Source organism: Sceloporus occidentalis, unplaced genomic scaffold (assembly GCF_023333645.1).
Source record: "Sceloporus occidentalis isolate IW3139 unplaced genomic scaffold, rSceOcc1.0.p SCAF_1, whole genome shotgun sequence".
Lineage (NCBI taxonomy): Eukaryota > Metazoa > Chordata > Lepidosauria > Squamata > Phrynosomatidae > Sceloporus > Sceloporus occidentalis.
The window spans coordinates 59,829,708-59,846,387 of record NW_028316981.1 but is presented as its reverse complement, the minus strand read 5'-3'; the positions used below and the strand labels follow the sequence as shown (position 1 = coordinate 59,846,387).

Here is a 16,680-nt window from a genome sequence, read left to right as displayed (position 1 = left end):
CTAAAATGAGGTTATCATACTTTGACCACACCATGAGTCGACAAGATTCCCCCCCCCCGTCCCCAAATCCTTGGTTCTTCCTTTTTGCAATATGGAGAATAATGATGTTGACCTACTTTATAAGCAACTTGAAAAGATTATAATACAATAATGTATCTGAAACCTTTTCAGTGCTGTACAAATGCTAAGCAATGTAACTTAAAGTGTTCTATTTATCCTGGTCTGCATAAAGTGCATTCTTGGTAAAGGCCTTACACGCATCAGTCAAGCAAAATTCTATGTGTGGCTGCTAAAACTGATGCTTTTTGTGTATCCAGCTTGTTTAGTCCTTGCATTTTCTGTAGTATTCCCTTTTGACGTTATGAAAACACTACTGATAGTGAGACCAGTATAAAATTACAGTGCTAAGAATATCAAGATTAAATCCTGAAATAAAATAAACATAAACAAATGGTATTGACTGCAGTTCAGCTTAGCACAAGCAGCTGTCCATTGTCCACAAAGTATCAAGTGCTCATGATCATTTAGAGTATGTAATGTAGTGAAGTGCACATGCTCTGGGCCATGGCCAGTATTCTGGAATGATGTTTCCAAGCATATCATCTGCTAAATATATTAGGAACATACAGAACTCTTTCCTTATGAAACAAGGTTTAATATAACAAATATTTAAAATTCAGAATTCTACCTGCAAAGAGGATATACTAACTTTGAGAGTTCCCAACCACTTATCTCAAAATCAAATAGTTTTAACTAACTTGCAACTCCATCTAGTGTCAGGGTGACCCCAAAAACACCTAGCTTATAACAAGAGATCTGTAGAGTCCCTATGGAGTGGGTTGGATCTGTACTCAGTCATGCTTAGAGCAGATCTATCATCAAAATTAATGGGCCTGGGACTGCATCCAAGTTTGCTTCACAAATCCATGAAGATTTCCTTATGAAACAAGGTTTAATATAATATAACACCTTTTTTAAAAAAAGTAATGCTTATAACTTTATAGGTGATAAAGAACTGATACAAGAAGTATTATTTGATGCAGTGGTGAGTGCACCAATAGAAGCATACTGGACCAGCCTTGCGCTAAACAAATCAGAGTAAGTAAGCAACATATTATTTATGATGTTTTAGCAATGCTTTTTAGTCAAGATAGAGGAGACAGAGGTAATATCATACCCATTCAGTTATTGTTCTTAGGCCTGGTGCACCCAAAAAATACAGTTTCATACTTTAGAATTCTAGTTCATCTCTTTTAGCCAAGATTTATGTGTTAATTCCAGTTAAATATGCATCACTGAAGATTGTGTTCACCTGTACATGCCCTGTTGCAGCTGGTTCTGCATCTGAGGACTTGCTTGAGCAGCTGCTTCTGAATGAAGAATGAACATCCACTTAATGACAGGGCCTTTTCTATATTAGAACCATATTTGGGATGTCCCCTACCTAGAGAACTAGGCTAGGCTCATAGCCTGAATTTCTTTTAGTTCCCTGCCAAAATATCATGTCAAAGGTGTGTTGATTAAAACTTCCTGGACATTTTTGATGTATTTAATAACTGCCTGCACTGCAACCTCCTGTACTATATATTATTTATTTTGCTGTTCTGAAAAAATTCAGTTTGGAACTGAAGAAATAGTTATTATCTTTTCATGCTTTTATGGTGAGATAAATTATTAAGGCAATGACCTATATTGCTGTACTGTAGTGGCATCCTATTCCATTTCTTCTAATGTATGCTGGCAACCATAAGCCATGATCCTACATTAAGCAGGACAAATACAAAACTCTGGCCCATTACAAACTGGCCTTTTAGTACGGAGTCAGTCCCTACTAGGGTTAGGAAGGTGTGGTGCTTCTGCACCCCCCAACCGTAGTACGGACTGAGTCCATACAAAATGGTGGCGCCCCATAAACATGGGGGCCGCCATGACGACGTCACGACCGCGCCGCCTCTGTATGTGGTGGCGCGGATGTGATGTCGTCGCTCCGCACCAGGGCGCTTAGTGTGCCCTTTGCGCGGAGCAGGAATGAGCTCCATTTCGGAGCTCCTTCCTGGTTTGCGCCGCTGGGCGCAGCCTTCACACGGCTGTGCCCAGCAACACAAAGGAGAAAGGGTTTCTCCTCCTCCCTGCCGCTGCGGGGTGTCCTTGGGGCTTGAAGTCCCAAGGACACCCCTTTCTAGGCCGCGGGGAAGCAGCCTTTTGCCACTTCCCCGTAGCCTGGGAAGTGGCGGATCGGGGCCTCAGCGGCTGCCGTTCTAGCCGCTGAGGCCCCGATACCCTGGAGAAAGGGGTGGGTACAGGCCGCTGCTTTTTGGCGGTCTGTAACGCATCCAAGTCCATGCAATTCCAGTCTTTTCTGCCATTTGGAGTGATTCTTTCTGCTGCTTCTTACTGATGAGGATGGAAGCAAAGGCGGAGGGGGGGGGGGCAGAAATTCACATGATGGAGAAACATGTGACCTTCACTCAAGGCAGAAGAAAGTAGGGTGCATCTATTGATGGGGGGGCAGAGCAGCTGCAGCTTCATAGGTTGAATTGCTTCCCCCCCCCCTCACTCCACACCAGTACATAAAAGTTTCAGAGACCTCTCCCAGGACATGCAGTGCCTACTGTGCCATTAAATGAAAACTTGTGGGCATGTGCCATTATCAGGATGCTATGTGCAAGCTTTTTTTCTAGATTTCGGGCTGTGGTTTGATTTGCTTTGCTCTGGCATTAGAATTGCCCAGGTGCAGTTCAGAGATTTTCCTTTTATTTTCAACTCATTATCATAGAAGAGTGTGACTTTCCCCAGGCTTCCTCACTCTCCATCCCCTGTCTGTTATAGGGAGCAATAAATTGGGATGGAGAGGAGAAGTTGTGGCTTTCATATCTCCTGATTCAGTCACCAGTTCAAAGGATATAAGGAAATCTGGAAGCTACCACCTGGCACACCTCCAAGCATGATTTGTTCTGGAGCTGGCAAACAATAACATGTCCAATATCTACTTTGATTTTTCAAAAATGATTTGCTTCTGCTGTCTTGTGTCCAGGCTGTTTTGCATAAAATGGAAATATTAAAAGTGCATTCAGTGCATTGCGTTTAATATAATACTTTATTATGCTTTTAATTGTGCCTTATTTTTAATTGTGATACAAGTACAAATGTGGCAATCTCTCAGTTTCAATTAATCAGTTTATCTGTTTCCCCAGCATCCCAATCTGCAGCACCTTGGAAATCTTTTGGATGGAGGGGAGGTGTGGGGCCATTAGTAGCCATAAAAGTTACAATATTGTATGTCTGGCTTACGATCCCATAAATATGGAATAAGATTCCAGCCAAATTGTGTTCATATATTGGGATGTTACTGGTACTTATTCCGAAATATGTATGCGCAGGATCATTGCCTTATTTGTGTAATACAGGCTGGAGGGAAATGGTTCATCTGTATTTTCTGCAAAATTTTGTGTCCATTTAATTTTACAACCTCTGATGAACTGGGCAAATACTGTAAGAAGCTTAAATGTACTTATGCATGTATTTAAACTGATGAAAACTGCAACCCTAGTTTATATTTACTATTTCTGATAAAATAGCTATATCTCATTTACTATTTAGAAATGTTACGTCTAGATGCAGAAATTTCTTTGCAGAAAGTGATGAGTCAGAAAAAAATGATCAATTCTTGTAATAAAAGGTAGCAAATAATGGATTTGTTGCTTTTTAATTTTCCCCCATAAATTATCTGGAATTATATTTTTATCCAGTTTTAGTGATAATCCCAAATTATTTAGGGTGGTATTTATTTTTATTATTGATTAGTGAAGATTTTTTCAGCCACCTCTGTCTTTAAAAAACTCAGTGTGGCTGATATAACGATAAAGCAGCATTAAAAACCATTTCCCATGAAAAAATCACCAGCTATGGAACAAAATTGATTGTTCTGAGAGCCATAAGGATCACACCAAATTGGGGGAAATTCCATTAAAATTGCAAATTAAAGTCAGCATCAGCAAGGGTGACATGATACAATATTGAGACAAAGCATGCTAACTTCACATGTGATGGGATCTGATCTGTCAGTGACTAAAGGAAGAGATCTTGGGATTGTAATAGAAGATTAATGAAAAATATCCACTGTTAGAGTGGCTGTTATAGAAAAGGCAAATTGCATAGTGGGCATAACTAAACAATGGATTAAAAATAAAATTTCCAATATCACACAGCCCTTATGCAAACATCTGGTATGAGCACACATGAAATAGCATAAACCTGTCACTACTAGTATGATAGAGAAAATATTCTTGTGCAGCCTTTTTGTAGGTACCTGTTTGGCCACTGAATGATGAACTGCACAGGTCTATGGTCTGATTCAGCATAGATCTTCTTATGCTCTTATTCTATTACCCTTTTTGGTCTCTTTCAGAAATTCTGACAAGGGAGTAGAAGTTGCTTTTCTTGGAACTCGTACAGGTCTTTCTCGTGTCAATTTGTTTGTGGGGCCAGAACAACTAACTAATCAGTAAGTAGTATGAATACATAAGCATATGACACACGAAGGGGAGAAGCATGCAAATAATTATGAAATATTTCCTCTTTCTCTTTTCCAGTGATTACCTACATCTATTTCATGTTCCATATATTAAAAGACAAGAAACATTTCTTTCATTTTTAAAAGAATTTACTATGCTATAATATTTATACTGAGATTAACTACAGATTCCCCTAGGCAACTTGACCATTGGCTACACTGATTGCAGGATTCTGGGAGCTGTAGTCCAAAAAAGTAAATAAAAATAAAAATGCCTGCATTCAGAATTTGAAATTCTTATGGTGCAGTAGATTATAAATCCTGTTGGCCATTTATGTTTCACTTTCTTTCACATGCCCTTGGATAAACGGAACAGCCTTACACCAACTCAGACCAGCAGTTAGTAATCTTCTTTATAGGTCCTAGTGTCAGTGCCAAACATGTGCTTAAGAATAGAAGCATGTCTCCTGGTTAAACTTCCACTTAGAGTCTTGGGCAAATCAGGACCAAACTAGGTGTGCCTCAAGAAATCCATCAACAGAATCTCTCAAGTTTTAAAATTAATTCCTGTTGAAAAAGCCACCATGTGCTTTCATTCAAAAGCAACTGTGGATAAAGGCTACAGTGCTATGGACTTAACCTTATTTAAATAACATACTTCCCCAAAGGGAGAAAACACATATGTGCTTCTCTCCTTGCTCTCTACAGAGTCATGGGCAAGTGCTGGGGAGATGGATGTTTGACATAGGGATGAGCAGATCAGTCAAGCCTGTTTCTATGAACCTTTGCCTTTTTCCACCTGCAAGTATTGTTCATGCCAGTAGTGTGCATGGTTTGTTTGTATGTTTTTTAAGGAGAAAATACTCACTTTGAGCATGTTTTTCAAACAGATGCATGGAGTAAATTGTGTCTGACTCACTAAAGCAGACCCATGCCCATTTTAGAAATATTGCCAACCAGTGATTGTGCCTGTTTTCATGTTTGATCTGGGGATATAGGGCCTGAACAGACAGGCCAAAATAAAGCTGCTTTGGGTCACTTTGGAGATATGCTGTTTAAATGACAAACACATCTTAAAAGTCCAGAAGCTGCGCCAAAGCTGCGCTCTAGTCCTTAGGACTGGAGCATGGCTTTGGCATGGCTTCCGGCCTCTTAGGGCGCATGCATCATTTAAATAGTATACCTCCAAAGTTACCCAAAGCATCTTTATTTTGGCCTGTCTGTCCAGGCCCATAGATTGGTAAATTCATTTTTATAAACAAATAAATAAATAAATGGCAGAACTGGCAGAAATAATTCACTGGAATAAATTCTCGGGGAGGAAGATCCAATACAACCAAGTAGAAAAAAAATATGATTCCCCCAGGTCCTTTGGTTTCTGGCCATGGTGTCTTGTGAAACAAAGTCATTGAAGAATCTGAAAAGTAATAGCTCAGCATTATATACCATAGCTTTCCTACATTTGTTTCTCAACAGGTGGGTAATATCTTGTGTGATCTCCCTCTGAAAGTTATTGGAAACAGAGAGAATAACAGTTAATGTATTAATTGATTTAACTAATAGCAAAAATTGATATTAGTCGTTAGCTACCTGATTGAGAAGAACTCAAAATATACCTTGATTTTGTTAAGTGAGATTATCAATGCCCCTATTTAAAAAAAAACCCTCCAGCAAACATTTTATGTTTCCTTCTGTTTCAAGAGACTTCTTGACAGCTGAAGACAAGGAGAATATTTTTAATGCTGATCATTTCCCACTTTGGTACAGAAGAGCTGCTGAACAGATCCCAGGAAGCTTTGTCTACTCCATTCCATTCAGTACAGGTCTGTCACTGCATGAAACTGACAGCTATTTTTTAATAATAATAATAATAATAATAATAATAATAATAATAATAAATTTTATTTCTACCCCGCCCTTCCATAGATATGATCAGGGCGGCTTACAAAATTTACAATAGAAAGTGAAAATTCAAATATGAAAGTTAAAAACATTACTACAAAAAACAGGAACAGGAAATCGATAAAATACACATGTCAAGGGCAAAGAAAAAGAATAATTTACAGCGACCCGGAGTCGAAAGGGGAAAAATAAGGGGCAGGAAAATAAACAATCTAACTAAGGTGGGAAGGCCAACCGAAATAAATACGTCTTCAGATTTTTCTTGAAGAGAGCTAGTGAGGCGGCGGAGTGAAGCTCTGCAGGGAGCTTATTCCAAGATGAAGGGGCAGCGATGGCAAAAGCCCTCTGAGAGGTCCGTACAAGGTTTGACCTAGGGACCTCCAACAGATTTGTCCCGGATGTTCTGAGTGTGCGGGGCGGATTATATGGGGAGAGGCGGTCCTCCAAGTACCCTGGGCCCAAGCCATTTAGGGCTTTATAGGTCAAAACCAACAACTTGTATTGAGCTCGGAAGCGAATAGGCAGCCAGTGAAGATCTTTTAAAATAGGTGTTATATGGTCCGACCTGGAACTACCAGCGACCAGTCTGGCTGCCATGTTCTGCACCAATTGCAGCTTCCGGCTTTGGTACAAGGGTTGCCCCATGTAGAGCGCATTGCAGAAATCCAATCGAGAGGTTACCAAAGCATGTACAACAGATTCAAGGTCCTTACGGTCCAGGTAGGGACGCAGCTGGCGTATCAGCCGAAGCTGATAACAAGCACTCCTGACCGTCGCATCCACCTGAGAGGTCAGCTGGAGCGACGAGTCAAGGAGTACACCTAACCTGCGCACCGAGTCCTTCAGGGGGAGCGTGACCCCGTTCAGGACCGGGTGACAGATCTCACTACCCAAAGCCGGGGAACCTATCACCAGTACTTCCGTTTTCCCTGGATTCACACTGAGTTTGTTCTCCCTCATCCAGCCCATTACCGACGCCAAGCAGGCATCAAGAGGAGAGATGCCATCCTTAGTTACTGCATCAGTCGGAGACATAGAGAAAACTATCTGGGTGTCATCAGCGTACTGATAACACCTCGCCCCATGTCTCCGGATGATCTCTCCCAGCGGCTTCATGTAAATGTTAAATAGCATAGGGGACAGAATCGCTCCCTGAGGGACACCAGATGTCATGGCCCTCCTGTCGGAGCGACAGTCCCCCAGCTCCACCATCTGGGATCTGCCCGAGAGGTAGGAACGGAACCACCGCAAAGCAGTGCCCCCAATTCCTAACTCCCTCAGGCGTCCCAGAAGGATACCATGGTCAATGGTATCGAAGGCCGCCGAGATGTCCAAGAGCACTAACAGGGACACGCTCCCCTTGTCCATGCCCAGACGGAGGTCATCAACTAAGGCGACCATGGCAGTCTCAACTCCATAGCCTGCCCGGAAGCAGGTTTGAAATGGGTCCAGAAAATTGGTGTCATCCAAGATCGACTGAAGCTGGAAAGCGACTGCTCTCTCAATCACCTTCCCCAAAAAAGGCAGCAGCGAGATGGGCCGATAGTTATTATGAATCAGGGGGTCTAAGGAGGGCTTCTTTAGCAGGGGTTTGACCACTGCTAATTTTAATTTAGATGGAAATTGACCCTCACTTAGAGATGTGTTAATTATGCGATGCAACATAAGTCGCACTGCATCTCCCCCCTGGGCTGTCAGCCATGAGGGACAGGGATCAAGGGAGCAAGTCGTTCTCCTAACACTTCGAATGATCTTGTCCACTTCCTCGGTACTAACAAACTCAAAGTGATCCAGTATAACAGGGGCCATGGACGCTTCGGACACCTCTCCTACAGGATCTGCACAAATACTGGCGTCGAGATCAGCCCTTATCCGAGAGATTTTATCCGCAAAGAAGTTGTTAAAATCATCGCAGCAGGCTTTAGATGACTTCAAGATAGGGCTCAGGGAGGGAGGGAGCTGAGTTAGCTCCCTCACAACCCTGAACAGCTCTGCCGGACGCGACTTTGCGGACGCAATACGTGCAGCATAGAACGAATTCTTTGCTGCACCTATTGCCGCTCCATAAGCTTTCAAATAAGAGCGAAGGAGTGTCCTGTCAGACAAGCACTGATGTCTTCGCCATTTACGCTCTAGTCGTTGCGCGGCCCGCTTCCTTTCCCTGAGATCTTCCGTATACCAGGGTTGTTTGTTGGAAGCAGGCCGGAAAGGACGCTTGGGAGCGATACTGTATATAGCCCTAGAGAGATTGGTATCCCAGATGTCGGTTAGGGCATCAACAGAATCGCCGTCAGAACCAGTCGTATACCCCTCTAGGGCTTCTTGGAACCTTATGGGTTCCCTCAGCCTTCGAGGGTGGACCATCCTAATAGGTCCACCACCCCCGGGGGGGATAAAGGTAGAAGCCTTGATTCTAGCCTCAACCAAGAAATGATCCATCCATGACAAGGGAGAGACATTAGAGATCTCTGCCCACGGAGCCTCCATGTCCGTACTGAAGATCACATCAAGAGTATTACCAGCACAATGTGTTGGCCCTGAGACTAGTTGAGACAGGCCCATGGCTGTCATGAACTCCCGAGCCGCACCTGTTGGAATATCACTGGCCTCGAAAGGGATGTTGAAGTCCCCCAGGACAAGAAGCCTAGGGGACTCCAACACCAGTTCCGAAACCAGCTGTGTCAGCTCGGCCAGGGAGTCTGTTAGAGCACAGGGTGGCCGGTAGACCAACAGAATCCCCAGACTGTCTCTAGCCTTCAGGGACAGGTAAATACATTCGATGTGGTCTGTTTTCCGGACTGGGATCCTGGTTAAGGAGAGAGTGTTTTTATGAACCAAGGCAACACCGCCCCCCCCCCCCCGCCCACCTAACCTGATCTGGTCCTTAACTGAGTACCCGGCTGGAAGGGCCTGGGCCCACACTGCCTCGCTCTCAGGCCCCTTTTTTTAAAAAACCCACTGTCAATCTAAATTTGATATATTATAAAACCCCTGGAGATTATCTTTTCCAAGATGCTTAGTGAATTGTTTGTAGGTGTCTGGTAAGAAAGATCTGGAATAACTTTTACCACACAACCTTAGGGCCAAACACAATATAATGTTAATTGTATAAATGTTGTTACTCTATCATACAGGATTGTTTGGTGTTTTTAATGTATTCAAGAGGCCAATCAGCAGTGAGACTACAAGCACCAGGATATTTTTAACCTTTCCTTACTGCCATAGTCCCAATAAAATTCTCCCTCCCAATCCCAAATGTTCATATGTTCCTAAATGTGATGTTTGCATTTGGAGGAAAGCCTCCATTCATTTCTGTAAAAACAGCTTCTGTGAGGTGATTTTATGTCTGACTTTACTCACTATTGTACCACTGCTTCCTGCTGTTTGTTTATTTATTTATATATTTATTTATTCACCACATTAAAAGCAGTCTCTTCTGGTTTTTATTCCTAGAACATAGCAGAGCTGCTAATTGGAAAAAATATTGATTATTTCAGGTATCTTAACCTTTATATTTTCTTCAAGAAATCAGTTGAGTGCTACAACAGTCATAAGGTATTCATTCATATAACACTGGACAGAAGCAGGTCAAGATACAGAAGAGTATTAGAGGAATAGAGCGGAGTGAAGAGACTTTAATTGCATTGTAGACTGCCAAGAAAACCCCATGATAGGGTCACTTTAGTGTTGCATATATCAGAAATGACTTGAGGAGACACAGCAAAAGCAATAATTTAAAAATCATCTTGTAGTCTTGAAGCCAGATTTTTCTGAGCTGTTGTTTAGATATGAGCTTTGATATTTGAAATATCCATGCTTGCTCTGACTAGGTCATGAAAATATTTGGTGATTTTTCTTTGCTGCTGTGAGAACATGTCAACAACAGTTAAGATAAGTAATAGTGCAACATGATTTTAATAGCCATTGCTTTTAATATTTCAGAAACAGCAAACAAAAGCAATGTGGTGACAGCAAGTACTTCCATTCAGCTGCTAGATGACAGAAAATCTCCAGTGGTAGCAGGTAAAATTGCTGCTTCTTTTTTCATCAATACTGTAAACAGGCTTGGCTTTCTCAAGTTCCTTAGACTGCCTATAAAAATGTTCATTTCAAGGCTGTTTTGGAAGAAAGTTCAATAAAGTGCCATTTAATGAGCTAATGTCTGGGTCACTGCAGGCCTCTGGTCCTTAAAAGGCTTGATTCTGAATGCCTTGAACAAAGGAAACTTTTTATAAGCTAGTAGGGGTCGCTTTACCATAACCCAAACAATAATTATCAACACATACAAAATCAGTGTGGGCAAAGCTGTGGAATATCAAGTCTTGTTTTCCTGTTTTACCTTTTAATTAATGGGGTGCAGTCTCATGCATCATAGCTGTGCATGAAGTTAGATGCTTATGTACAACAATATATGGAGAGACCCTGGTAAGAAAATCTGTGTACTGTGTTACTGAAAGCAACACCAAAGCTCAACTGCTTTTTCTCCAGACTACTTGTTCACAATAGGTGAAATGATGCAATCATGATTTGTTAAAGTGTACCTCAATAACTTATTTAAACTGAGACATGAGAAACTATTATTTTGGAGTCAGCTCAGATTGAGATGAGTCCAGGGTATCTACAGTACAAGTCTGTCTACCAGGTAGAGAGAAAAGATAATGGCTTTCTCTTTCTCTCTCTCCTGGGGCTTTTCACACTACACAAATATAGCACTGTGATTCCACTTCAACTGCCATTGGGATCCTGGGCCTGGCAGTTTAATGATGGGTTCTTAGAATTCTCAGCCGGAGAGCTCTAGTCCTTTTGACCAAACTAGAAAATCCCAAGATTCCACAGGATGGAACCATGACACTTAAATGGGAACATAGCATGGTATTCTCTTAGTGGTGTATGCATGTGTATGTTGCACTGTGCATTTGGGTAATTTATTTGGCATAGTGCAGCAGACCTATTCTGCTAACAGCAGCAGGAATTTAATTGTGCATGCAGCAGTGTTGTGCATTTCAGTTGCACACTGCACATTGTGGTTTCACATTATGCATTGCATACTGTGTAGTATGATAGTCTGCCAATTTAGGTGAAAACTCCACACATCTGATGAAGTAGCCTGAACCTATAGAAGGTAATGCCAATTTTGCTTTACGTTTATAGGGTGCCATAAGACTCCTAGGCCTCATTCCCACAACCTTTTAAACCAGATCGCAAATTGGTTTGAACTGGTTTAAATGACCATGGTTTGCACTTGAACTGAATTACTGAAGTGATTTGGAGGGGGGTCCACACGCTAGATGCATTTAACTCGCATCTTTTTGATGTTGATTTTTTCCGCATCTTTTTGGATAAATCAACTCCGCGCAAATGTGAACCAGACATGAATTGAAATCAATTTAAATTTGCCATTTGGCCAGCTGGAGCAAGTCCATTTTGAATTGATTCATTCATCCATGTGAACCAGAAGTGGATTATTTTATTTTATTTTGCAGCAAGAAAATGTGATCAGGGCAAATGTAGTGTGAAACATGCTCTGCTACCACACTGATCCATCAGTTCGGATCACAAAGTGATTTATTTGTAAGTGGGAATGCGGCCCTAGTTGACTTTTGCTACAACAGACTAACATAGCTGACCACCTTTTGAGAACTATTCACAAGGAGTTCTTTGATGATCAAATGATACAAACAGTTAAAGGACCTTAATGAGGTGTCAAAAAGGTGATCACATCAGTAGTATGTGATAGGTTTGAGCTTTTGGGATGTTCACCTTTCTTATAAGTCTAATTATGAGCAAAATTTAGTCTTTCCTCTCTCTTGAATTCAGATGTCTTACAATATGGGGTGGAAGGAATTTAAGAGAATGAAAAGATGTGAAATAAATAAATAAAAGCAAAGTAAAACCTATGTGTAAGTTTTTTGTCCCTGAATCAGAAAGGCATAAATTGCCATACAGTTTGAGAATTTTTACTGCTGCTGCCCCAAGGCAACATCTGCAGTGTTGTAAAGTGTTGCTATACAAGGAGAGGTCAGTATATTGAGATGGAGACAACACACAGCTTGTTTTGGTACATATCTGGCCTGGGTGCCTGTGATGACTGGAGGTTCTTATCTGCCTTTCCAGGATGTTATCAAGCTTCTCTCTATAGAAGCCACTTCAGTTATGGTGTTTCAGGGATTATGGAAGCTCTAGTCCACCGTATGTGGAAATTACCCATTTTAGCAAAGGCTGTTCTAAAATAATTGGCTTCCAAACAGCAGAATGCGGGTTAGTTTAAAATACTCTACACTTTCACATTCAGACTCTTCTTACTATTCTTTTCCTTTTGTACATTAGGGGTGTGGAGATTATCTTGTAGATGTCACCAGTTACAGTGACATAATAAGTGGTTAAAAAGAGCATAGAAATTGTCCCACCATGCCTCTGGAGGGCAAGTAGTTCTCCACTTTTGAACTACAGGGTGGCAGTTTATCAAACATGGCATAGAGTCATCCATGCAAAACCAACAATGGGGAGAATACTGTCTTGCTTGTATTTGTGGGTGACTTTGCCCTTATTCGTGAAGGAAGATGCACTTTGGTAGAAGTGAAATACTAGCTGGCCACAAGAATACTGATATAAGCACACATTTTAAATTTGTCTTCTCAGTCTAAGACACAATCACAGTGAACTCTGTGCATGTGAAACATGCATAGGAACAGGGCCTGAGGTGGATTTATTTTATTATTTTATTTTTATTTTTTACTTAGAGTTAGTGGCAATTCAACCAGATTAGGACTTTGTTTCTGTAAATACTCTAAACAATATGAATTATTATAATATTTTCATTTTGTAATGAGTGCTGCAATTTAAATAATCCTTTATTTCTTTGTAATAAATCACTACCAGCAGATATCTACTGTAGCCAAGCTTTTCCAGATGTGCCCTTTCTCTGTTGTTTTGGATAGGAAAGGTGACAAATAAATATTGAATACATGCAACTGTTCCTAATAAAGACCACCAAATACATTGGAAACAGTCAGTGAAATTCCATCACTTCAAGTCTCATGGGAATGAATGGTGCCTTTGATAGTGTTAAGGTCAGTCCAGTCTACTCCTGGAACAGGGAACAGTCATTCTCTTTAAGTTACAAGACATTCCATTTAAGTCCTCCCCAGTCTTTTGGGGATGGAAATGCCCAAGTCATATGCATATTCCAAATCAAATCATAGAAGGCCAAAAGGCTTTGTGAACTCCAGATATGAATGCTTGCAAAGCACTGACCTTTACCATTCCATTTGCCTCTAGATCTAGAGACTTCAGATACAAAGTCTGGAAACTTGCAAACAAAACTATGGGGCAGTACAGATGGGCAATTTGCACCATCCTGCTGGCGAACTTGGGCTAGTTGAGGCTGGGCATTTATATACCCAGTAGCCATAGTCTGCTGGCATGCTGCCATCATGGCATGCCTCTCTCCACATGGGGGGGCGCCTTGATTATGTGAGTATGGCGCAGTGCCCAAATGGCACTGGACGGAAGGGGCGCAGTCACGGCAAGCCAGCACACCAATCGCACCCTTTCCAGGAAGCTGCTTTCAGCAACTTCTTTTTGTTCCCAAGAGGGAGCAGATCATTACTGTGCTGTTTGGTTACTGCAGCAACAATCCAGGCCAAACAGGGGCGGTATTTCGCCACTCGTGTGTTGAGCCCCTTTATTCTATTCTATTCTGTTCTATTTATTACAGCACCTGGGGAAGTAGGCTAAGTCTACAAAAGCTCATGCTCCATTTTCTTTGACACAGTTAATCTCAAAGGTGCTGCAAGATCCCTTTGCATACTGATATTCGAGACTAACATGAGCAAACCAGCCGCTAGGAGGAGCCCACTATCAATCCCCAATGAACCTCTCCCTTTGGCCCATCTGCTTCAGGCCTATGTTCTATATTTACTGTAATCTGTTTCGAAAGCTTTTAGACAAGATATTCACCTGATTTAGAATGATTATTATTGGGAAGTAGACACTTTACATGAGTGAGTGACTGAGTGAATGAGTTAAGGAAGAAATAAGCATCACTGCACATTCTTATGATAGTCCAGATACAGAGTTCAGAAATAACTGAGAGATTGTCATCAGTTTCAGAGAGCTGCACTGTAACATTTGACCTTGTCAGCATGACCTTTCCCAGGTTAGTTTGATTTGGGCAAAACTTATCCATACCTTAGTCCCATCACATCTTGATTACTACAGTGACCTTTGTGTAGGGCCATGCTTACAGAAACTTTGATGAGTGCAAAAGGCAGTATTATCTGAGAGTAAAAGACCTTTCAAATTTGCCATTAGTTTTCCCGCACAATTCAAGGTGTGGGTTTTTAAATCCTGAACCACTCAGTGCCTTGCTTTTTCAGGAACTGTGTGACTGATTGTGAGAATGACCACTTATGAAGATTTGCAGAAAGAGCCATCTTTTGGATACCAGTATCTACAGAGGCCTGTCACTCCCAAAGTGTGAAATGCAGTCCATGCAAAATTATTAGTCTCTACGCTCACTAGTGTTAGGAAAGGCATTGAGACACAAATGTGTAATTTGACATTTTAAATAAATTTAGTAGTTGGATGGCTATTTTGTTGTTTTTAAGTACATTTGTTAGTTTTTTAATGTGGGTATTGTTTTCTTCTGTCTTTCTCCACCTTGTATTTTTTTTCCAAGAATAGTAGTATATGAATGTGATAAAAATAGTTTATGTTTGTTTTATTGTGTGAAATACCATACATTGATCAAATGTCTGTTGAGTTACTTTTGTGAAAATAAGGATACAAAAAGAAAGTTTGAATGTGCTTTTAAGAAGATGTATGCCAATTTCAGCCTGTAAAGGAACACATTCAAATAATTCATGCCTAGCATTTTGGAAAATGTAAATAACTCTATACTATGTGAATATAGGGCATTTTGAAGAACAGGGGAGACTACTGAGCATTAATAACATATAACAGATGTAGGGATAACCTCTCACTGTAAACAGCATGCTGGCCATCTAGTTTGAATGTCATCAAACACTTATTTTTTATAATGCAAAAGCTTACAACACAAAATAGCTTACTAGATAAACTGACTCATGAGAAAGAAAGGTGTTTTCACCACAATGTCATTTTCTCATAATTGCTTTTTGAGTTCTCCTGGCTGTGTGGCCCAGGTACAAAGAAACTGAAATTCTGCTTGCAAACAACATAATTGCTAAATTTGCCTGGGACCCTTCAATGAGGGACTCCATAAAAAGCAGGTTGAAAGTCTAGGTGTATATCATATATTCTCGACTATAAGTCACCCTTACTTATAAGGTTTTGGAGGCAAAAATATGTATTTTGATTTGACCCATGGATAAGCCAAGAGTAAAACTTAGAGATATGTAAGAAAGGATGCAAAGAACGAAGCCAAAAATAAAATTATGCCAAAGAATTTACAAAATTCTGGCAAGTAAAACTGTGCTTACACTAAAGGCTGGATGGATGAGGAGGGGATTGTAGTAAATTGTGGCTGTATGATGTGTAGAGGAGGCAACTGGGCATAGGCAGGGCTGAGAAAACACACAGGTATAAAGGGATGAAAAGAAAGGTGATTAGCAGTGATTATAGCCTTTAATTTCAATGTGTTAACTTTGCCTGATTTTAACCCAAAAAACTGAAAAATACATGCAAATGTGTATTCATACTCTTCAAAGCATGATTCCTCACAGTGCTCCTTTGAGGAGAAGCACCAAAGAGCTGTCACTGCCACCATTTTCCTGGCAAGGCATTCAAAAAGGTCAGAACTGGTGCCATGGCAAAGAGAGTAGTCCTTGTTTTAGATACTTACAGGACGGACTAAGCTCTCACCTTTCATCACTCTACCCAGAGAAACAAATGGATCCTTTTTTCTTTTTCTTTTTGGATAAGAATTAAAGTAGAGTACTTAGATTTAACTGTGGATCTTAACCCAAGTTAACCCAAGTTTCTAGTCAAATTGCCTTCAAAAACCTGGGTTTGAAGAATTTGAATACACATTTGTGTATATTTGTAAGGGGGAAAAAGTTTTTAAATAATTCTGATTCTGGGAAGACTGAATTTTTGGTTGGCAAAAAATGTAGTTGGAGTTAAAAATCTGATAGATATTATTGTATATACCTATCTCCAACCACATTTTTGACATCCAAAAATTCAGTCTTCCCAGAATTAGAATTATTTAGAAACTGTTTTTTTTTCTGTTCCAGAAAAGTAAAATGTATGTGTGTGTGTGCATTCACTGGTGGTGAAGGAGA

At 40.7% G+C, this 16,680-nt stretch overlaps 1 protein-coding gene across 3 annotated transcripts in view; it reads left to right on the top strand.

Annotated features, from left to right (window-relative positions):
- Nucleotides 1-16,680, top strand: part of CACNA2D3 (calcium voltage-gated channel auxiliary subunit alpha2delta 3) — a 717,368-nt gene that overhangs the window by 583,446 nt on the left and 117,242 nt on the right. For all 3 annotated transcript variants that reach the window (XM_089522601.1, XM_089522591.1, XM_089522612.1), the window contains 4 exons: nucleotides 1,005-1,098; nucleotides 4,409-4,504; nucleotides 6,215-6,336; nucleotides 10,358-10,438. In XM_089522601.1, the coding sequence (XP_089378727.1) occupies nucleotides 1,005-1,098; nucleotides 4,409-4,504; nucleotides 6,215-6,336; nucleotides 10,358-10,438 (393 nt within the window). The remainder of the gene's footprint in view (nucleotides 1-1,004; nucleotides 1,099-4,408; nucleotides 4,505-6,214; nucleotides 6,337-10,357; nucleotides 10,439-16,680) is intronic.